This window comes from Rana temporaria, chromosome 11, assembly GCF_905171775.1.
Source record: "Rana temporaria chromosome 11, aRanTem1.1, whole genome shotgun sequence".
Taxonomy (NCBI): domain Eukaryota; kingdom Metazoa; phylum Chordata; class Amphibia; order Anura; family Ranidae; genus Rana; species Rana temporaria.
In genome coordinates, this window is record NC_053499.1 from 151469590 (window position 1) to 151486185 (window position 16596).

At 45.6% G+C, this 16596-nt stretch overlaps 2 protein-coding genes across 3 annotated transcripts in view; both read right to left on the bottom strand.

The window, feature by feature from the left end:
* Window positions 1-16596, bottom strand: part of PDCD5 (programmed cell death 5) — a 302413-nt gene that overhangs the window by 40541 nt on the left and 245276 nt on the right. The window lies entirely within an intron of this gene.
* On the bottom strand, window positions 4075-15907 carry LOC120917884 (borealin-2-like). Of its 2 annotated transcripts, none has more exons than XM_040329470.1 (10): window positions 15647-15907; window positions 13571-13699; window positions 12928-12966; window positions 12777-12839; window positions 12053-12138; window positions 11887-11939; window positions 10023-10109; window positions 7101-7200; window positions 4590-4676; window positions 4075-4257 (listed from the first exon to the last, which is right to left on the bottom strand). In XM_040329470.1, the coding sequence occupies exons 1-10, from the start codon at window positions 15780-15782 to the stop codon at window positions 4192-4194; spliced, it is 846 nt and encodes a 281-aa protein (XP_040185404.1). In that variant the 5' UTR covers window positions 15783-15907; the 3' UTR covers window positions 4075-4191. The 2 variants fall into 2 exon arrangements, with proteins under 2 accessions (XP_040185404.1, XP_040185403.1); XM_040329469.1 differs by having other exon boundaries at window positions 12777-12837; window positions 12923-12966; window positions 15647-15906.

A 16596-nucleotide genomic window follows, 5' to 3' on the forward strand; every position in this document is an offset into this window, starting at 1 on the left:
TGATTTTATTTTGTTCCGATTGGGGGCGATCACAATGTTACCTGGACATTTTTCTGCCGTTTTTTTGTTTTTGTTTTTTTTTTTGTTTTAAGTGAATGGTTAATAAAACAGTATGTGTACGTCGGTGTGGTGAACGTGTGATTTGGAGCTTTGAAAAATCTAAGCACAGGGCCACAGGTTCCAAAAAATTTAACTGCATATACAGCAATCTATAGGCTGCCCGTTTAGGTGTTTTTTAGTGGACCTCCAGCTGTTGCAAAACTACAAGTCCCATCATGCCTCTACCTCTGGGTGTCATGCTTGTTGCTGTCAGTCATGCTGTGCCTCATGGGACTTGTAGTTTTGCAACAGCTGGAGGTCAGCTAATTGCATTTACTTGCTTTAGGGCATCGGCGCAGGTTTTACCACTGGAGACTCGAGCCACTGCTGCATTATTCACAAAGCACTTGCTCCGTAAGTTGCGGCGGCGTAGCGTAAATTGGCTGGTGTAAGCCTGTCTAATTCAAATCTGTAAGATGTGGGCGTGTTTTATGCAAAATCATCGTGACCCCCCCCTTAAATGATGCTTTTTACGAATGGCGCATGCGCCGTCCGTGAAAGTGTCCCAGTGCTCATGCTCCAAATTAACCCGCAAAAAGCTAATGCTTTCGACGTGAACGTAAATTACACCCAGCCCTATTCGCGAACGTCTTACGCAAACTACGTAATCGACGAAAAATTTTACGCTGACCTGACGTCCATACTTAACATAGGATGCGTCTCATATAGCAGGGGTAACTTTACGCAGGAAAAAGCCTTATGTAAACGGCGTATCTATACTGCGACGGCCGGGCGTACATTCGTGAATAGGCGTATCTAGCTGATTAACATATTCTAGGCGTAAAAACGACTCCTGAATGCGATTTTTTAGGGTGTTCAGAAAACGGCCCATAAACTCCACTGCTGATGATCGTCCATGTGTGCATGGACACATAGGATAACTTTATGGGCTTTAAAAAAAAAAAAAAAAATCAGTTTATGAGCTCCAGTGTTCATGGAGCCTTTGGTTAAAAAAAAAAAAAAAGGTGGTGTCCTTCCCATTAATGACAGGTGTATCAGCTTAATTGAGCATGCTGATTGGCTACCATGCACAGCTTCCCAAGATCTTACACTCTCCTGTTTTATTAAATAAACCCCAGTGACAATGTTAATTGCACGGCAGTAGTTTGCATTATCAGACTGCAACAAAAAGTGCTTATTTTGACAGGATCCCCAGTAAAAAAACAATAGCAAAAATTCACAAATCTGTGCCATGACGATGTATGCTAAATATTAAAGTGCAGGGCGTATCCAGGATTATGATGTGAGCGGTCGCATTCTCCAAGAGCTCTGGTGGCTTCCTTGCACTTAAGCGCTTCCACGGTCCATAGCCTCTTGATCTCCTGCCTAGAGACACCTGGATGTGGCGGGGGACCTCCTGTACGCGGTCTGGTAGGAGTAAGAAGCTGAAGTTCCCCCCCAATACTGGAGGAAGCTCCCTCATTTCCCGGCCTACACGTGGAGCCACGTGCTTCTCACGTATGGCCTCTCAGCCTCCTCCTGCAGAGCCCCCTGACTCCAGGCCACCCTGGCTGCTGGAGGTGATGGCGGCTATAGCGATGTGCCAGTCCACCTTAATGGCCAAGATAGAGGAGGTGCAATTGGATGTGGGCCTCATCTGACAGGACATAGACAAGCTCCGCTCCAGAGTGACGGAGCAACGCATCGGGCTGGTGGAGGACGAATCTATGGAACACTCGGGGTCCCTCCGCACACTCCATACTAAAGTGAAGGCCCTGGAGTTCAGGGCGGAGGATGCCGAAAACAGGAATAGGAGGAATAACCTCCGTATCATTGGCCTGGCTGAGGGGGGAGATCCGACGGCCTTTGTTGAAGCCATGCTTCGCTCCCTCCTCCCTGCAGCACGCTTCTCTCCCCCATTACACTGCAGAGAGGGCATAATGGGTCCTGCCAAAGCCAGGCCCCTCTGATGACCTTCATTCTTCGCTTGCTGAATTTCCAGGACATGGATGAGGTCCTCCGCGCTTCCAGGCTGTTGGGTGAACTCTGCTATTAAAACGCCAAACTGATGATATTCCCGGACTACTCTGTCGAGACTCGGAGGCAACGCAAGTCCTTCGACCAGGTCAAAGCAGCACTGAGAGCCCACAACATTAAATATAGTGTGCTTTTTCCAGCCAGTCTCCGGGTCCAGGATGGGGAGACTTTCCGCTTCTTCCAGAAGTTTCCCCATCTTGGACCCAGAGCCTGTCTACAGATAGTGGCAGTATTCATGATGTCCTCTGCTGGTAATCTCTTCCTCCTTTGAGTCTTTCATGATTGGGCTCTGCTCTCTCAATCTGCAATTACTTAGTCACTGCCTCACTTCCATCTTTAGTGTGGGCAGGTGAAGCTCGCTCATAGCACCTTCTGGGATGGTGCCCCAGCATGTACCTCCCAATCTCGTGCAGTACACTCCTATTGGAGGCTGCCCATTAGCTCCTGAGATAAGTGTCATCAATCCCTGGAGTTAAACAGGCAGTCAGATGTACAGCAGAAGTGCACCTGACTAATGGGCAATGAAAAAAAAAAATTCCAATGATTAATGGCAATGTGATCAGCAACACAGGGGTGCCAACTTCAAAAATTGGGTGGGGCTCTACTTTAAATTGCCCAGTTATATTCTGGCTCAGATCTCTCTCTATCCTAATTTCCTCCAGTGGAAGAAGCTTAAAGTGGTTGTAAACCTTTACAGACCACTTTTACCTACAGGTAAGCCTAGATTAAGGCTTACCTGTAGGTGCAACAAATCTCTCCTAAACCTACATGGTTTAAGAGACATTTCCAAAAGACAGGTACCAATGTCTACGGCGCATGTGCTGTACAACTGTGCTCTTCAATTTCTGGTAACAGGCTTAGCCATTGTGTTCCCCCTGCTGTCGGTAACATCCTGGGGTAGGGACAAGCCTTGCTGTTTGTGAATGGACACAGCCAGCACAGCTCAGAATCGAGCATGCAGGTGTGCCACACCAAGGAGGTTTAAGGTTGCTCTTTACAATTCCATTGCACAGAGCAAGTACACCATGTTTGTAAAGTCTAAAATATAATTTAAAAAAGGATTTAAAACCTTTTTATGTATATATTTGTGGGTTCAATATGGTTTGGAAAGTCATGTGATTTTGGGCATCCTCTTCAATGGGCTGGGACAGCCTTCTAAAAAACAAAAACAGAGTGTAGGGTTGAAGTGAAATCAGCACAACGTAAAAAGGTTCACACTATGAAAGAAGTGTGATGGGGCTTCGAGAACATGGCATGAAAGGGCATCATGGCCCTGCCGCCTGTAATACAAAAAAGGAAGATACTGGGCATTTAACCTGGCGGACTCGGGGAATCTTGGAGAAATAAAAGTAAGGCAGGTTAGAATGCCAGATTAAAAAAAAAAAAACGCAAGTATTGATGGCTTTTAATCCTACCTGGAGTACAACTCTACAATTACACAAGCACTACCATAGGTGTGCGCAGCCTATTGCGTTAGGGCAGGGGTCTCAAACTGGCAGCCCTCGCGAAACTACAAGTCCCATGAGGCATTGCAAGGCTGACAGTTCCAAGCATGACACCCCTCAGGCAGAGGCATGATGGGACTTGATGTTCCGCAACAGCTGGGGGGGGGCACTGGTTTGAGACCCGTGCGTTTTTTTTTTTTTAATTATAATAGGCACCCTTTGGTAAAATGCCAGGGGGTCTAAACTGACACCCGATGTCTCACTTTTGAGACCGGGAAAGGGGACTGACAGATTCCCCAGTCCATTTCTCTGCAGCCTCATCTGCACTGGTGAATGGGAAGGGCCCTGTACCGATGCAGCTTACTCTTCTTCAGATTGTGAAGAAACGGGAAACTGTTTACTATGGTTCAGTGGTGAATGAACACAGCAAGTGATTGATATCCTTATTAGTAACAGTCAACCCATCACCTGCCTGCAATTAGGGTGTGCCCACCTATGAGGAATACCCGTTCTGACAATACTACCGACACGTCTGTAGATAAGACAAAACACATTTATTCATAATTTATTGTAAATAATCAACATACAAAAAAATTAAAATATTAGACAAGACACTGGTCAGAAGAAACATTTTCATAGCAAGTAGAATATTCTTCCATGTGGTCATGGCTCAGGTCACTGGGCTGGATCCATGCTGCTGTGTGTATGCTTTGGTGCACAAATTGGTTAGCCGACCCTGAAATGGGGAAATAAAAAATAAATTATTAAAATTTAATAATTAATAAAATATTATAGTAATAAAAATAATATTTATATTATTAGGTATGTTTACACCATGCCCATTCCGCTGCATTTGTTTTCTATGTGCCCTGTTGACCCCATACACCAGTTTTCCCATATGATCCGTTCACATCATACCTATGCAGTGGTATGCAAACAGCTCAACAACATGGTTTGAACCAGTGCCAACTGTTCAGAAAAACAGACTTTATCAAACTTCTAGACAAAGGCAAATAGCACATTACAACACTGCCGATAGTGTACATTTACATAGGTGGTAAGGCTTACTACAAGAGTGTGAATGTGTTGTACAGTGTCCGGTCTCAGCAGCTCCACATCCACGCACTCCAGATCATCATTGGCTGAAGACAGTGTCTAAAAAAATAAATAAAAAATTAATATGTTCCCCCATCATGCAAAGATCTACAGAAACATGAAATGTCAGGTGACCCTTTAGCCAATTGTAATGCCCAGTCACTTAAAGGGGAGGTTCACCCTAAAAACGACTTTTTATTATTACATTGGCCCCCCACATTACAATAATGCCTATTTTTTTTTTTATGCTGTACATACCTTAGTACAGCCAATTCACCCGTGGGTTGCGAGTCCCGCGGGAGTGGGCGTTCCTAACATGCTAGTGATTGACGTGATGACAAAAAACGAGCTCCCCCCGTCGCGTAAGCTGCGTCACGATTGGCGAAAGGAGCTGAACGGCGAGTCGGTGCTATACTGCGCACTGCAGCTTACCCGACAGGGGGGGAGCTAGTTTTTGGTCATCACGTCTATCACCAGCATGTTAGGAACGCCCACTCCCGCGGGACTCGCAACCCCGGAACCCACGGGTGAAATAGCTGTACCAAGGTATGTACAGCATAAAAAAAAACATAATAGGCATAATTGTAATGTGGGGGGCCAATGGAATAGAAAGTCGTTTTTAGGGTGAACCTCCCCTTTAAGGTGATCATAAACCCTCAAGTTTTGCATTTTCAGCAGCTGATGTTGCCACCAAGTATGCAGCTTCTTTTAGTCCTTGCCTAGGTTCTAGTTGGTGCCATGACTGTAGGCTGGCCAGCAGGAGTAGCCAAGTGGTTTGTCAAGTCCTCCAAGTTTACCTCTTAGTTGGGTGCCAAGCAAGGGTCACATGGGGCCTAGCCCATGTGGGTTCTGGCTTGGTTAAAGTGGAGGTTTACCCATAGAGAACACATTTTCCCCTTAGCTTCATGCTCGTTTTGTCTAGGGGAATCGGCTAGTTGTTTTAAAATATGATCCGTACTTACCGTTTACAAGATGCATCTTCTCCGCCGCTTCCGGGTATGGGCTGCGGGACTGGGCGTTCCTTCTTGATTGACAGTCTACCGAGAGGCTTCCGACGGTCGCATCCATCGCGTCACGATTTTCCGAAAGAAGCCGAACGTCGGTGCGCAGGCGCAGTATAGAGCCGCACCGACGTTCGGCTTCTTTCGGCTACGATTGACGCGATGGATGCGACCGTCAGAAGCCTCTCGGAAGACTGTCAATCAAGAAGGAACGCCCGCTCCCGAAGACCCATACCCGGAAGGCGACGGAGAAGATGCATCTCGAAAACGGTAAGTACAGCTCATATTTTAAAACAAATAGCCGATTCCCCTAGACCGAACGAGCATGAAGCTAAGGGGAAAAAAAAAAAAAAAAAAAAATTGGGTGAACTCCCACTTTAAGCACTTTTACAGGTCACTACACAGTACCTGTGTCTTAGGTCATCAGTGCCCTGGGACAAGGCCGAGGTTGCCACAACTCAACCTTAAGGCAGGCCTCCACTCAAGAGATGAACGTACACCACTTGCATTGCAACTGTTCTCCAGTAAACTCAGGTCCCTGCGTCAATGCACTTTGTAACATGCATTTTGGAGGGACATGCTGAGCCAATGCTCACATCCACCTGTTCAGTGGTTTCCTATACCATGCCAATACTCTTCCCAATAGCCAAGTGGGCCCTACCAGACAGACAATCTACGGTGGCTCCACATGTGCACCTCATTTATAACTCTTGAACTCCGTACCCTCCCATTACTCTGGAGACAGACCCCCCCCGATCCAATACCTAAAAAACAAAGCCAATGCATTATATTTTTTTTATTTTTTAAGTGTATTTTAATTTTTAAGTGTATTTTTTCCGGACTGCAGGAGTTGGGAGTAGGCAGGCCTCCCCCAGAGGCAATCTGCCACCTTTCTCCATGCCCCGGGTGGCAATGGTGGGTGCGTGAGGGGGTCCTCCCACACAGCCCGCCCTACCTGCTCCGCTTTGAAGCCCAACGGGGCAGAGGGACTCCCTATAAGGGAGTGAGAGGATCTTGCCCGCTCAACCAGCCCCGTTAGTCCTTTGCCTCTCTTTTTAGAGACCGCGTGGTCAAAGTGCGTGCATGTTAACCCAATTTCGAGTGCGTGTAAGTGTGGTGGTTTTTGTGGGAGGGGCGTACTAAGCGCAGGCTTACCTCGCATAGCACACCCACCGGGAGCCGGGCTGAGACCACCAAACTCAATTCACATGCAGCCGGGACCAGGATCCGAACCCCTAGCTGCAGAGGTGAATGGCTTGTCAGCGCAGTGCCAATTGCGTTGAGCCACCGCAGCTCCTACAGCCAATAAATACATTCTAGATGGCCAACGGATTTCTTTTTTTTTTAAAGATCTTGTCTAACGGGTAAGCCAATACAAAGATAGGAGGTGGGACCTACAAAAAACGCATCTATTATAAAATAAAAATACAGAGCAGCAAGCATGAAGGCAAAAAAAGTTTAAGGGAACATCTGCAGCAGTTACCTGGCCATCTACTAGTGGTATATGAAGAAGCGGGATACCATCCAGGAACTGGTGGTCAGTCAGTGAAGATTTCGCCCTGTTTCGCGATGATCTGGTGCATCTGATACAGACAAGGACATTTTAAAAAGAAGAAAAGTCTGCCTTTCCAACAACTAAATATGAGTGTAGCATGAACCAAAAAGACTACATCCCCCTCCTATAGAACGTGCAAGTACTTCTACCTGCTAGCTCTTTATCTAAACTCGGTTTGACTAATGTCATTCATTAAATATTTAAAAAGTGTTGTGCTACTTCCCAGGAGGATGACTGTTCGTCCAACACTTACCTCCATCCAACGCTAAAAACCAAGTGCCAAAAATTGCAAAAAAACACAATTACAGATAGTCTCACGGATCAAGTGCCATATTTCAATGTGTATAAAAGTCAATACAAAGGCTTCAAATAGGGGAAATAAACAAGCAGGAAGACTTCATTCTTTCAGCACGCCACCAACAGGAACGTTACCCCAAGACCTGGTCACTCTGGAACATGTTTATTTTCTCTGACAAAGGTAGAGCCCTCCTTGGAGACCCTGCAGACTGAATATGCGGTATCTGGACATTGACACTGTTGAGTACTTTGGTGCTCTGGAAGTGTCACTCAGGCAGTCTCCTCGATCAACCCTGTATTCTGGGATGCCGTGCTGAAATCTGTTCCATCCCTTCCTTAACCCCCCCCCCCCCCCAACTCACCCTGTCCGTCGCCCTTATCACTCTATAACCCAATACTTTTCTTCTATGATACCTTCTGTCTCATCTAGTCTGTCTCCTCTAGTTTTCAATGTTATGTTGATTTCTTAGGACAGGTTGTCCTTCAAACTCCATTCCATTTTCTACTTTTTCTCTACAATATAATGCAAATTGATTTGGGCTGGCTATGGGGGGCGCACCCTAGTACGGGCAATGACTCACATGTATAATCTGAAGTTGATATGACTCTTCAGGTTGCCAATATACGTAGGCTCTGAGGAAAGGGGTGCGCCCCAGAAACGTTAGCCGTTCTGACGCTTAAAGGCTACCATTGAATCCTCGGTATCATCAAATCTTGCTGGCAGGGACCAAGAGGACTGGTCTGACCAATTGATTAAGCTGTATCTTAACCCTCGTTTGCGAGTATAAATTACTTGTTTTTATTAAAATAAAAATCTTATGATAAATGCACTAGGTCGGTGCGCCCTCCCTCTTGTTTTGTTCTTTCCAATATACGTATTGCCATCCTGGATGTATGACTTATGTAGTTATATGGTGTGCCAAGATTGAATTCTTTGCTATAGGAAATATACAATCTCGATGGCCGCACTCAAACGATTTCTTTATTGGTTAAAACAGGGGTTGACAAATTTGCTTGGAATCTAGGAGCCAGCTAAAAAAGTTAGGAGCCAGAAAACGCTCCCCGTCCCGACGAGCTTGCGCGCAGAAGCGAACACATACGCGAGTAGCGCCCACATATGTAAACGGTGTTCAAACCACACGTGAGGTATCACCGCGATTGGTAGAGCGAGAGCAATAATTCTAGCCCTAGACCTCTTCTAACTCAAAACCTGTAGATTTTTTTAAACGTAGACTATGATTTTAAAGGGTAAATGTTTGTCGGCATTCCACGAGCGGACGCAATTTTGAAGCGTGACATGTTGGGTATGAATTTACTCGTCGTAACATTATCTTTCATAATATAAAAAAAAAAAAAAAAAAAAAATATGGGGATAACTTTACTGTTGTCTTATTTTTTTATTAAAAAAAAGTGTAATTTTTTCCCAAAAAAGTGCGCTTGTAAGACCGCTGCGCAAATACAGCATGACAGAAAGTATTGCAACAATCGCCATTTTATTCTCTTGTTAGGATAAAAAATATATAATGTTTGGGGGTTCTAATTAGAGGGAAGAAGATGGCAGTGAAAAAAAAAAATCACATTAGAATTGCTGTTTAACTTGTAATGCTTAACTTGTAATACCAACTGCCACCATCAGATGGTGCCAGCTTACTCATCTGGTGGTAGTAACTTGCAATACCAATGGCTCACCACCAGATGGCGCCAGCTCACAAAAAAAAACTGGCGACCTGGTGCCCGAAATTTGTCGAGCCCTGGGTTAAAAACTATACAGCAAAATCAATCAACAGCTGACATTTTCACCGCTCCTATACCGCGCCTTCCCATTGAAATCAATGGGAAACCACGGTAACACAGCAGCAACCTGGGCGGTATTAACCCTTTTTCGGCCGCTAGCGGGGGTTAAAACCTCACCGCTAGCGACCGAATATCACGGTAAATATGATGGTATAGCGGCGCTACAAATAGCGCGGCTATACCATCATCGCGGCTCCACGCCTCAATGTGAAAGGTCTTGGATATCAAATGGAAATGACTGCACTTGTAATCCATTGGTTACTTCCACCAGCCCCATAGTTGAATACATTTTTTTTTTTATAAAAAGTGAATTTTTTGTAAAAAGTAGAACATGCTTAAGGCCATTTCCACATGGGGCAGACTCTGCCAGGAGTCCCAATTGCTCAGTGGGGAATCTGTCCACTGAGCAAGCAAAGGACTAGTCTGTCCGCTCCACGTATGGAGACTGGACACAGCCCACTGTCCTCTATGGGCAGTTGGATGTAAACAGACCGCTTGTTTACACGCGACTGCCATCCGATCCACTAGATGGATGGATGGATTTGGGGGGGGGTAAGATCTCCATCTGTACGTCTTAGCAGATAGGATCCGATGTTAGCAGGTGTAAACTGACACGTCCATTTACATTCGCCACACCATAGAGGATACTGGAGGGTCCACCCAATAAACGGACAGGCAGACCCAACTTATAATGGTGAATCATTAGAACCATTTTCCATCTTTTTTTACCCTTCACCCTACATCGGCCAAGCTTGGTACCTGGGCAATTGAGATTCCGTCCGACAGATTGAAGTAGACGACAAAAGCTTCCTGGGCGTTTTACCGAGGGGGGTGGCAGATATGGATCTAAAACGAAGTAAAAATGGCCATCACAAGTCCAAAAAATTAAAAATCCACACAGAATAGAATCACAATTTTGCAGCCCCCACCCACAATTTAAGCCCACATTCATCAGAATTTTTTTTTAAATCTAAATATAATAAAAACAATTCGAATACAAAAAAAAAAAAAAAAAAGAAATCGAAACAATTTTTTTTTTTAACTAAAAATATAAAATAGAATATACCCCAGACATAGCCTAGAAGGAGATATCACTGGGCTTGTGATATCTTGGACCCTAAATTTAGTGAGATTACTGCAACACAGTGCAAAAATGTGTTTGTATTTAATCAGAATTTTCACATTTGCCAAACTCCTACCTCACCAACCGCTCAGTGTGCCACCCTTCTCTGCCAGTCCCTCCACTGGCTTGCGATTGCCAAATTAAATTCATAATACCATCATCATGCAAAGCCATCCACAACTCTGCATTCAACTACATCACCAATCTTGTCTCCAAATATCACCCTCTGCTCCTCCCATGACCTCCTGCTCTCCAACTCCCTTGTTTCCTCCAATGCTATTCTCCAGGACTTTTGCGGAGCCTCTCCTATCTGCTGGAACTCCCTACCTTAATCTGTCTGGACACCTTTAGGCAATTCCTGAAAATTTGTCTCTTCAGGGAAGCCAATCGCACCTCCAACAACTCAACTTTAATTATTTTATCAGCTCATCCCTCACAGTTATTACATTAGATCAGGGGTCTCCAAACTTTTCAAACAAAGGGCCAGTTTATTGTCCTTCAGACTTTAGGGGGGCCGGACTAGGGTCATTGGGAGTATAAAATGTCCAGTGGGAGTAAATAATTCCATATCTTTGGTGACAGTGGGAGGACTAGTGCCCCATCGTTGGTGTTAATGGAAATAATTGATGGTGTCAGTTGGAGGAATAGTGCCCCATTGGTGTCAGCAACAAGAAGTATGCCCCATTTAAATTGGATGGAATAATGCCCCAAGGGCCACATTAAGGCAAGCAAAGGGCCACATCCGGCCCCAGGGCCGCAGTTTGGAGACCCCTGCATTAGATCATGAGCAGGGCCCTCTTGCATTGTAAAGCGCTTTCCACCCTTTTGGAGATACACAACTACAGGGGCTGCAGAATAGATGCTCGGTAATTTGTTTAAAGGCTCACTTTGAAGACCAACCTAATAAATATATACCCATATAGCAAAACCGCAGTGCCCACCCACCCAGTTCTCTTACAAGAAAGGCTGTAGTTCCAGCAGTGCCGATCCTGACCTCCCTGGGGCCCCAAGCAAAATGACATGTCACATTAAAGTTGAGAAGTGGGGGTGGGCGCTGCCGACAACAACATGTCACATGAAGCGGGGGGAGGGGGTGTTCTGCTGTCGGAAATTACATCCTACATTAAAGTGATAAGCGGGGGGTGCTGGCTTCTTACCTCTTCTCCCATGCAGCCAGCGAGTTGAGAAGCGGGGTGAGGGGCTGAAAATGACTTCTCACCAGGAGGGGCCTCTAGTAATTTGGGGGGCCCTAAGCGGCTTGCATAGTGAGCCTATAGGGCGAATCTGCCCTGAGTCCCAGTTCCTCAGCACTGACCACCGCTGGTTTTGCAGGCCCCATCCATCTCTGCTGGCTCTAGTTCCCACCGTTCTCTGCACCTTCCCCACTCACCTACCTTTGGAGTAAAAACAGAAGCGGACAGAGGTAGGGGGGGCAGGGAGTGCACAGAGAAGTTGCAGATTTCAGTGAATCAAGTTTCTTCATTTAGAGGGTCTCCATACCTTAACATGGTGGGCCGCTTGGAATTCTCAAGACAAGATTTACTTTTGGCGACCTGGAAGGAAGGAAAAAATAAATAAAGTCAAGACAGCAAAAGGTCTACATTATCTTTGTGTAGTTCTATCATATTTAGATTGAATATTCTTTCTACCCATTTGACAGACGCACCTTCTGGACAGTCCTACTCTTCTGGATGGTGGACATCCCTTTAGAGCCAATGGGATCGTGATATTCTGTAGTGGTTGTCACCTTAACTACAAAAAAAAAAAAAAAACACCTGTCAAATCCCAAATATAACTTGTCAATGCAAAGTGCTTTTGATGGCTTAACCCACTTCAACCAAAAAAAAAAAAAACTTTAGGGTGTTTAAAAATGTACAGGTTTGGGCAAGAACCTCAATTTCATTTATTGGTGGTCCACATTCCCCCTAAGATCTTATCCTCAAAGTATATTGAAAGACAGCCTGCAGGCATCATTCAGATATCTCCTTGGTGTCTTCCCCCCCATCTTCTGGGAAACACACTGGTCCCAGGAGACAGCGGGGGACCAGTGAGGGCGCGCCGAGCAGTTTGTGTACGCGCAGTAGGGAACTGGGCAGTGAAGCCACAACGCTTCACTTCCTGATTCCCTCACCAAGGATGGCAGCGGGGGCAGCAGAGAGACGAGCGATTGCTTGCACCCTGGACAGGCAAGTGTCAATTTAGTAAAAGTCAGCAGCTGCTGTATTTTTAACTGCTGGCTTAAAAAAAAAAAAAAAAAAAAAAAAATTATATTTATATATATATATATATATATATATATATATATATATATATATATATATATATATATATATATATATATAATAATAATAATAATTCGGGTGGACCTCCGCTTTAAACCTTGCCCTTACCTCTCTTGCTGTTCTTTCTTACAAGTTTGGCTTCACAATGTTCTACATCCAGATTATCCATCTGCAATAAAAAGCAGTTCAACACATTTTACCTACAAAGCACCAAGCCGCCATGTATGGCTCTCAGCACAACCAGCAGGCCTCACCTTCGTCAGTGCAGCCTCCTCCACTTTGTTTCCTCCCATCAGCTCTGGAATGAAGAATTGGTGACAATGTCTGGAGGTGCATTTGACATTCGGTCATTGAAGTAGATCATAAAACAAACATTAATCTGTATATATTTGCACAAAGTGTCTGAATTTGATCTGGTATCAGTCCTTGTGCAGTCCCCCCCTGTGTAGCAGAACCCAAATCAAGGAGTGGAAAAAAAGAAAAAAAAAAAGGAATGGTCGGTGTACCTCCGCTTTAGGGTCTGGTCACATGGGGGGAGATTGTTCTAGTTGTAGGCTGGATTCACATCTGTTCATTTTTCAGATTTGTACTACAGTCCATTTACCATGGTTTTCTTATGGAACACGTTCTGTAGTGCAAATCTGCAAAATGCACGAAAAAAAAAAAAAAAAAGCATAGATGTGAATCCAGCCTTAAAGTGGAACTTTAAAAAGTTAAAGTAGAACTATAGGCAAAAAAAAATTGGATAGAGTAAGAGAGGGTTATAACCTAGGTTTCTTTTTTTGGCCAGCTTAAAATGTGTTGGGTTTTTGGGCGTCGATTTACAAAACAATGGGGCGGATAAAAGTAGAATAAAATGGGACACTTTCCCCTTTAATAGTCTTTGCCGAAACTTGACTCACTGTTATAGTCTCCAACCTTCATCTGCCGGATGGACAGCGGCATCTTCAGGAGCTCCACCTCCAGGAGCTGATCTGGGATCGCGCTGAGGACCTCCAGCTCCTTTTTCACCTCCTTAATGCGATCTTTTTCTAACAAAAAAAAAGGAAAGAAAAGGGGGGTGAGCTCTTGCAGATCAGCACCTGTTGTGAACAAGCCCTTACCAGAGGAACCAGGTGGAGAATTCAATACACCAGAGCCTGGTCATGATGACCCAATTACAAGATCTTTACACTTGATGGGGGGGGGGGTGTTTAAAGACAGGCACTGGAGCCACATTTTTTTACTTCCCCCCCATAAATCTGCTGGACAGAGATGTACAGTACACATGCCAAAGCCCACATTATCTCCCCCCACCCGTAATCAGAGATGTATTATGGCCTAGGCCGACAAGGCCCAGGCCTAGGGCGGCACTTTGCGGGGGGCGGCGAAAAGGAAAGATGATGAGAGGAAAGATATGTGCTAGTGGGGGGGTCCGATTCCCCCCCCCCCCCCCCCCACTAGCACATATCTTCCCTCTCAAATCACTCCCCAGCACATATCCCCATACCACCCTCTCCCCCCAAATTAAAAGATGCTCCGTCCCCCTGTACTCATCCCACCCTGTCCCCCTGTGCTCATCCACCCTGTGCCCCTGTGCTCATGCCACCCTGTGCCCCTGTGCTCATGCCACCCTGTCCCCATGCCACCCTGTCCCCCTGTGCTCATGCCACCCTGTGCTCATCCCATGAAAATGACAGGACGAGTCTTAAAAAGGAAGGGGTGCGTCATATATAAAGTAGGGGGTGTGCAATTTTCACCAGGCCTAGGGCAGCACAAAACCTAAATACACCCCTGCCTGTAATGCATTTGGTATGGGGCATAAATGTGACCAAAGGTCAAAAATATAGTCATAGCAGACCATGCAAACGCTATGGGGCCCAGAAGCCACAACTGTATTTACATAGGTAACAAAAAATAAATAAATCTCTTAAAACATTTTTTTTTATATACTTCTGTTCAGTTGCCATGATAGACATTTTGTACAACCAAAAAGGAAGAGGAGAGAGAAAGGGGGGTTGGGTTGTCTAATGGTTTTGCTATAAGGGCCCATTTGCATTTAGTTAAAGTTCTGAATGTAATCAAGGCTATAACTAAAGATGCAAACATGATGGGGCCGCAAAGCAGCAAAGTCAAGTACTAATTTTGTACAATGGAGATTGGAGAGAAGGGGGGGGGGGATCCCCGCCCTTCTTATTGGTTTTGCTGTGGCGCTCAATCACCTGTAGATGTGACCAATGTACAATATGCATAAATGCAGGAGGGGCAGCTGCCATGGGCACAATGGTCCATTGCAGGGATGAGGGGGTGCCCTGTGCCAGTTGCTTCTTATACAAGTCTGAAAGTGAGATCACTGTAAACTAGGGGGGTTCAGTTTGGCATCCTTGCACTGGATCACCTTGCCCCAGCATTTAATAGATGTGACCAGAGCCATAACTATAGCCAATGCATACCCTACAACTTCTATGGGGCCCAAACCAGAATAGGGGGGGGGGGTTCAGTTTGGCATCCTTGCACTGGATCACCTTTCTCCAGCATGGCATAGATGTGACCAGAGCCATAACTATAGCCAATGCATACCCTACAACTTCTATGGGGCCCAAACCAGAATAGGGGGGGGGGTTCAGTTTGGCATCCTTGCACTGGATCACCTTGCCCCAGCATGGCATAGATGTGACCAGAGCCATAACTATAGCCAATGCATACCCTACAACTTCTATGGGGCCCAAACCAGAATAGGGGGGGGGGGGGGGGTTCAGTTTGGCATCCTTGCACTGGATCACCTTGCCCTGGATCACCTTGCCCCAGCATGGAATAGATGTGACCAGAGCCATAACTATAGCCAATGCATACCCTACAACTTCTATGGGGCCCAAACCAGGATAGGAGGGGAGGGAAGGGGGAGTTGCACTTTAATGTTTTTTCAATGGGGCTTCATCACTCCTACCACAGTTTGCTGAGCATTACCACTTCAAATGTAATTGGTTCATCAGACTCACTTTGCTGAACAAAATCCAACATGAAGAGGCGGATCTTCTCATTCTTCTGCTCTTGCAGGGCGTCCACCATTCCCAACCCGGAATCTCCGCTGCCCTTCGCTCGGCCCGCTTGCTTCCTGGTCCTTCTTGAAAGCATTGTTCTAAAGAAGTCTCTTTACAGACCAAAAGCCAAGATAAGCCTGATCACTGCTAAAGGCCAAGTTCTGATCACCTTGTATGCAACTAATCTGGTCACATAGGTGTGGTCAAGAGAGGAGTCACCTGCTTTATATTACAAAGGGGTGGAGCTATGTTCTTCAGGGAGGGATGGGCATATAGAGTGTGCAATAGTAATGAGAGGGGTGGAGCTATGTTCTTCAGGGAGGGATGGGCATATAGAGTGTGCAATAGTAATGAGAGGGGTGGAGCTATGTTCTTCAGGGAGGGATGAGCATATAGAGTGTGCAATAGTAATGAGAGGGGTGGAGCTATGTTCTTCAGGGAGGGATGGGCATATAGGGTGTGCAATAGTAATGAGAGGGGTGGAGCTATGTTCTTCAGGGAGGGATGAGCATATAGAGTGTGCAATAGTAATGAGGAGGGTGGAGCTTAAGTAGTCATTTACCTGCAGAGGGGCATGGGCTTTATTCAGCACCTCTATTGTGGGAATGTTTAGCACAGTTTTAGGTAGGGGCTCATTCACATCACAATGTATAGAAAATGCATTCACATTAACATGCAGTTTTTTAGGTTGCTTCACACTGCCTGCATGCTACATGCATGGTGCGCTGGCGGCTGTCATTTGTTCCCTCCAGTGAGCTGTGTGCTATCATCGCATTGCACTATATTGCGGTGTCATGCGGTGCACTGGAAAAATATAGCATGCATAGGTGTGCGCAGCCTATTGCATCAGGATGTGCACCCAAAAGCTCAAACACACATGCGCAGTAGAGCAGTGGATGTTGTCAGTA